General features: G+C 42.2%; 1 protein-coding gene across 2 annotated transcripts; it reads left to right on the forward strand.

Annotated features, from left to right (window-relative positions):
• Positions 1-1507: 1507 nt before the first annotated feature.
• LOC112227059 (olfactomedin-like protein 2B) lies at positions 1508-6968 on the forward strand. 2 transcript variants are annotated; one of them, XM_024391865.2, is made up of 8 exons: positions 1508-1954; positions 3005-3268; positions 3531-3638; positions 4092-4268; positions 4755-4950; positions 5196-5696; positions 5886-6062; positions 6233-6968. In XM_024391865.2, exons 1-8 carry the CDS (start codon positions 1784-1786, stop codon positions 6829-6831), a joined length of 2193 nt encoding a protein of 730 aa, XP_024247633.1. In that variant the 5' UTR covers positions 1508-1783; the 3' UTR covers positions 6832-6968. The 2 variants fall into 2 exon arrangements, with proteins under 2 accessions (XP_024247633.1, XP_024247632.1); XM_024391864.2 differs by having other exon boundaries at positions 5193-5696; positions 6233-6967.
• The last annotated feature ends 335 nt before the right edge of the window (positions 6969-7303 follow it).

The raw sequence follows: 7303 nt of genomic DNA on the forward strand, positions 1-7303 counted from the left end.
GAGATTAGTAGCTGCACTCCCTGACATGTTGTAATACTATTGCAGGTATTTTTTAAACAAAAAGGATCTGTGATGTCACTCACACATTGTACCCATTAAAGAGGACCTCTAGCGGCTGTGGCATAGTTGTAGGTTTCTGTCAAAGCAACAACTTCAACCTCCCGAGCTGCCACATACTGCTACTGCTGAAGGGCTCTGTACCTACACAATAGACTGTTGTCCTAGCTTTGAATGAGGGATGCCAAGCTAAACGGATCTGCACCTCTCACCCTGACATAAACACAGGCATATAAAATACTTATTTTCCACCATAATTTGCAAATAAATTCAGTAAAAATCCTACAATGTGATTTTCTGGATTTTTTTTCTCATTTTGTTTGTCATAGTTGAAGTGTACCTATGATGAAAATTACAGGCCTCTCTCATCTTTTTAAGTGGGAGAACTTGCACGATTGGTGGCTGACTAAATACTTTTTTGCCCCACTGTACACATTCCATAGCACAGTGAATTATTCATCAAGTATTACTCAACCAGGAGAACTATCCTTCAGAGGGTGAGGAGGTTATTGTAACTGGTTGGAGTGGCTTGTGTTAATAAGAGCACAGGCTGTTGAACCTTTCTATTCTCTCTTTAAGAGAACCTTTCAGAACTACCTACCAAACACAGAACAACGTGTTTAAATTGGAGCAAAGGTGAGATTAAATTACTTGAAAATACATATTTGACTGTTTCTGGCCCCCAGATGTTATATTTGGGAAACAAGTTCATTAGCCCCAAACAAGATAATCAAAAGTAAGTTGTAAGTAAAACATACAATATTGGCCTTTGTGTTCATACTTTAGGCATTTGAGTAGAATATTCTGCATTAGAAAAGTTCACTTATAGTCCACCTACTGATCTAAGGAACAATTGCAAGACCTGTGGCCTGTGTATCAAGACCAGTATACCAGTAAATAACTGCTGAACAGTTATGACAGGATCCACAATGTGAGGGAGGGAAATGCACATTATTATGAAATACACTATGTATCATGGCTGTTCACTCTAAATAATATATAACGGATAATACTCATGTATCTTGATTCCCACATTGCTGTAATGGTGGGAGAATTAATGTCCATCACATAAACCGACGATGACAGAAATAATCCCCTAGATGACGCTATGGGGTAAATTTGGGGCTCACATTTTCTCATTATTTCAACCACAAATAGCCTATTCTAAAATTGTGTCAGATTTATGAGCTTCATTCTGCAGTCCATCAAATAATATCACCTATAATAATACCCTACTTGTCAGGAATTCTATAGCAAACATTTACCAATGGCCAGAAGAGGCATTTACACAACTATACAGTTAAGAAGAAAGAACATTAATGACCAAATATTATGTTTGAAAACTATTGTTTAATCTCTTGTAACATTCTGTGAGACAGACTGCACCCTGTATCCAATAATGATAAAGTCCGTCCCACCTATTCATAACCAACCATTAGAACGTTCACTTTCCTGTTCATTCACCTCCAACCATCAACAGGGGTCATACCTATCACTTACAGCGAGGGCAACACAATCATTTCCACAATCATTTTCAGGACTCTAAATACATCTCGGATTAACTTCCATTGCGAGATCACATTTTTTGTATTTTATCATGGACATTTTATTATAACATTTGAATATTTCAAACTACTTTATTATTTTTAAAATTCGCTGCAGAGAGTTTCAAATACATCATTTTTTGATTAGCAATTTATCAATTGTGCACCTGGTAATTTAGGAGATGGTGTCTAGGTTGCAGATATTGCTCTTGTTGTGGTGTGCGGTCGCTCTCACTTGGGCACAAGATGCATTCAGCGACGTAATGGATAATGGAATAAAAGAGGAACTAGAACAGACCGACGGACCACTGCTAGATGATGAGATGGACAACCAGGAGAACGTTTTAACTCAGGTATTTACGACCTTCCTCGGTATTTGTAACAGGATTGATTAGGTAGCCTAATTTTACGCACAGCCAATACCTATCTAAAGCCAAGTGCGACAGTTAATGAGAATAACTAAGAGGAAGAATAATGTAATTTCCCCAAGCATTTTAATTTCGTTTAGTTTAGGATATTAATAATTGACACTTCATGGTCTATGAATCTTGGCCTTGGAAAAGTTTACCTTATTACGTTGAGCACTGATCATGCGTACGTACGCATGCACACCGAGCGTTGTCATTCTAGTATATAGTTACTTTAGTTTTAAAATGTTCTCCTAAATGTGAAATATGTTCGTAAGACAAACATATTTTTCATACCCATATAAAGAGTTAAAAAGCAGTATTTTTTTCTACATTTTCTACATTAGTCGATTTCAATGTGCATAAAATATTATATTATATAATATTAATATAATGTCAGTGAGATGAGATGGTAGTTTTTCCTATGTAGTGATAAATGTATACATGCTCATTAATATTCTATGTTGATCCATCCTATAAGTAACTGCACCAGAGGCTGGTGGGAGGAGCTATATGAGGACAGGCTCATTGTAGTGGCTGGATTGGAACTGGAACAAAGAGAATTGATCAAACGAACATGTTTGACTCCGTTCCATTTATTCCATTCCATTCCAAGGAAAAGGGGATACCTAGTCTGACTAGGTAACTTAATGCCTTGAATTGAAATGTGTCTTCAGCTTTAACCTCTGAATCAGAGAGGTGCAGGGGCTTCCTTAATCAACATCCACAGCGCCCAGGAAACAGTGGGTTAACTGCCTTGCTCAGAGGCAGAACAACAGATTTTGACCTTGTCAGCTCGGGGATTCGATCCAGCAACATTTCAGTTACTGACCCAACGCTCTAACCACTAGGCTGTCCTCCTACATCTCCTTCCACCAGCCTCCACTGAATTGACCCAATGCATGTGTCAATGCCTTGTGTCTGTGTGAATTGTGAAACGGTGTGCTCCTAAATTGGTGGACTACCCATGCTCTACCCATCTCTTCTCAATTATAGCTGCTGGGAGATTATGACAAAGTGAAAACTCTGTCGGAAGGCTCAGACTGTCGCTGTAAATGTGTTGTCAGACCGCTGAGCAGAAGTGCCTGCCGGCGGATAGAGGAGGGCGTCGCTAAGGCCGAAGACTTTTACACAGTGGAGACCCAATCGGGGCCCAGTTGTAAAAAGTGTGCCTGTATAGCCCCGCCCTCTGCTCTGAATCCCTGCGAGGGAGATTACAGGTTCAAGAAGCTGCAGGAGGCGGGGAAAGATGACATCAAGGTAAAAACATAAGCGCCAACCTCTTAGGACAAAAACCACTACACTGGTCCATCATAAAATAACCCATAGGCTTTGTAAAACAAGGAGTTAGCCAGGTCCCTTTGCAATGGAATATTTCCTCAAACTTTATTTGATCTGAATGAAAATGTCCACATCTGTGATTGAAAACATGTGGTTGAAAACAGCGTGAGACAGGACTAAGACATGTACATGTGCATTATCTAAAATGTACTGCAATGATTCTGATCTCTTTCTCTTACAGCTCTCAACAGTAATGGAGTTACTGGAGGGAGCGTTTTACGGGATGGATCTATTAAAGTTACACTCAGTTACAACCAAACTCCTCAACCGGGTTGACAATATAGAAAAGGTTTGTTATCTGACACTCATAAGCATTTCAGAATGGGCAGTCATAGCTTACATAGCTTACAGCAGGGTTCCCTAACTGCTGGCCCGAGGGTGATTATATTTTTGGGGGGGAGGCATAAAAGACTGTAAAAACACCAACAAATCAGCTCCAAGTGATTTTCATTTTGGAAATCTGTTCCAAATTATTCACACACATGACAGCGAGATATATTTGATCGTATACAAATGTAAGCAAGGTTTGAAATTATTATGTTTTAGTCAAATATTATAGCTGTTGGTGCTCCTTGTGGTCAATTTGCAGTCTACAAGTTATTTGTAATGATGTTCCAGCCCCCTGACCATCCGCTCAAGAAAATAATCTGCCCCCGGTTGCATCTAGTCGATGAGCCCTGCCTGAGTCTATGGTCATGGTACTGGCTTCTCACCATTTTGCTTTGTCTCTGTGGGTGTCCAGACCTTTTCTTGTAACCACACAGAGAAGGATAAAGTGAGTATGAGGAGCCCCTCTAGTGAGGAAAAGGAGAGAGAGAAGGAGAGAAGAGCCCAGCAGTGGATGGAAAAGAGAAAACGTCTGACTGAGCTGGAGCCGTCCCTGCAGAAGGATACAGCTGCAGCTTATGCTAACACAGAGGTAAGACGCACACACGTACACACACAAAGTCTATGCTAACCAAGGCAGTCAGTCTCTTTGGACTTGTAGTGGAAACATTGGCAAGACATTAAGGTAGCCAGTAGCCTGGCGCTGTCTTTAATACAGTGTGGCAGGATCAAAACCAGTCTGCTTTGTGGACTACAACAGTTTCCAGATGTCTCAGAAAACAATGAATTTTCTTCAGACTTCAGAGTATTTGACAATAAATTACTTTCTTACTTTGAACCTCGACTGCATACATTTTCAGAAAACCATATGTTCAAAACCATAGCATTTGTTTCTGTAGCCTAGTATTACAATTTAAAATCAGAAACAGAAAACTTTACTGCCATGCGACAAATGGCTGCTAAGAACTTATTGTAACTAAAAATCAACAGGTATAGTATGTAGTACAGTTGTCTCACTAAAACCTTTTTGATAACACAATGGTAACATTTGGTCCTTTGTGATTGGATCCTCCTATAGAAGAAGTATGAGGAACGCTACATTGGGGCCAAGGGCCAGGAGATCACCAGGCCCATGCTGAAGAGGAGCCAGCAGCAAAACAGGGAGGAGCCCCAGAGGCCCCTGAAAGGCAAGGTGGGACTCAACGGCATGGTCATCAGAGGAGTGACTTTCTACAAGGCCAACACGGTGGACGATGGAGCCGCTGAGGAGCTCAGTAAGTCCATTAAAATACTGGACATATACTAGAACAACTAACATAGCAGTGGTCTATCCAGTTCAGAACATACAGCACATCTTCCCAGGGATTTTAGTGTTGTCGACAGCTTCTTTTTGAGGGTCTCTATATTGGGTCTGTGCCTATAGACATGTTTTGTTCTGGGGTTTAATATGAGATTGGAGAGGCTTCTTGAGTATATTGGTGTACTGTAGATGATGCTTGTGATGCTCATTCACCAGCAGCAGACGAAGCCCTGAGCGGTGATGGTTCCATGGACCTGCTCATCGATGACCAGCTCCTGAGACCCACCCAGCCCAGACCTGTAGCAGGCACCCTGACACCAACATCGCAAGACAGGAAGTGGAACCCAGACAACCAGGCCACTCGTGCCTCCAAAACAGCCCCTAGTCCCCAAGGGAATCCCACCGCATCTGCCCCTAGAGCTACCGAGACACCATCAACCACTGTCTTCATCCCGACCACAACCATTCCAACCACAACTACGACCGCAGCAACCACCACTACTGCAAAGGTTGCGACAAGCGCAAACACCACTCAACCAGTGGCCACTAGGAAACCTGAAACCTTGTCTGTTTTGACCACGTCTCTAACCGCTGCAGTGCGACAGGTCAACAGCACCACAGCCCCACCCAGCAAGGTGACTGGTGCACCCAAACCCAAGCATCACATCAGCTGGACAGAGAGCCCCTCAGAGGTCCCCTCGGCGATCCCTAAAGTCCCTGGTAAAAAATATCTTTGGTTGATCAGATTTTTTATTTTCCAAAGTAAAATTCAAATTTGATGCTGAAAAAGACATGATTTGTATTATACACTACATTGATCTTTTTGGGAGGGAAATAGTGTTATTTGTTTGATCATTAAATACCTGAGGGGAGTACAGATTAACTTTATCTCTGTATGTTTATTTACAGGCATGTGCAAAGACACTCTGGCCTCCATCTCGGACCCAGTGACCCATAACACCTACGGCCGGAAGGAAGGGGCCTGGATGAAGGACCCAAAAGGCAACGGAAATGTCATATATGTCACCAACTACTACTACGGTAACCACCTACTGGAATTCCACGACATGGACAACTTCAAACAAGGTATTTTCACAATAGAATAGTCTCAAAGCCAAGTAACTGCTTTGGTTCTAGGTGCCATGATTACGAGACAGACATGGCAATAGATTCATGTAATGGTGTCATTGGATTTGTGCAATGTGTGCTGCTCAGTATTGAATACTTTATTATTTCTCTGGTCTGTTTCCTGTCAGGACACTTCATCAATTCCTACAAGCTACCGTACAACTGGATCGGCACAGGCCACGTGGTGTACAACGGAGCTTTCTACTACAATCGCGCCTTCTCCCGTGACATCATCAAGTTCGACCTGCATCTGCTCTACGTGGCGGCCTGGACGACGCTGCACGACGCAGTGTTAGAGGAGGAGGACGCCTCCTGGAGGTGGCGAGGACACACGGATATTGACTTTGCGGTGGATGAGAGCGGCCTGTGGTTAGTGTACCCTGCTCTGGATGAGGAGGGGTTCCATCAGGAAGTAATCATCCTAAGCCGTGTGAACCCGACCGACCTCAGCCTCCAGAGTACGTTCAGAACGGGCCTGAGGAGACACTTCTACGGAAACTCCTTTGTCATTTGTGGTGTCCTGTATGCGGTGGACAACTACGAACGCACCCACGCCAATATATCCTACGCCTTCGATACGCATACACACACCCAGATGATCCCCAGAATACCTTTCACAAACAACTACACATACACGACGCAAATCGACTACAACCCCAAGGACAAAAAGCTGTACGCATGGGACAACGGTCACCAGGTGACCTACAATGTTATATTTGCATATTAAAAAGCAGACGAGTAGTGATCCATATAATAAAGGGACGAGCACTTTTTTTGTATTAAAGATCCTAAATATATACACTACCATTCAAAAGTTTAAGAACACCTACTCATTCAAGGGTTTTTCTTCATTTGTACTATTTTCTACATTGTAGAATAATAGTGAAGACGTCAAAACTATGAAATAACACATATGAAATCATGTAGTAACCAAAAAAGTGTTAAACAAATCAAAATATGTTATATTTGAGATTCTTCAATTAGCCACCATTTGCCTGGATGACAGCTGTGCACACTCTATTTTAACCAGCTTCACCTGGAATGCTTTTCCAACAGTCTTGAAGGAGATCCCACATATGCTGAGCACTTGTTGGCTACTTTTCCTAGACTTTGCAGTCCAACTCATCGCAAACCATCTCAATTTGGTTGAGGTCGGGGGATTGTGGAGGCCAGGTCATCTGATGCAGCACTCCATCACT

The sequence above is a fragment of the Oncorhynchus tshawytscha genome, linkage group LG28, assembly GCF_018296145.1.
Source record: "Oncorhynchus tshawytscha isolate Ot180627B linkage group LG28, Otsh_v2.0, whole genome shotgun sequence".
Taxonomy (NCBI): domain Eukaryota; kingdom Metazoa; phylum Chordata; class Actinopteri; order Salmoniformes; family Salmonidae; genus Oncorhynchus; species Oncorhynchus tshawytscha.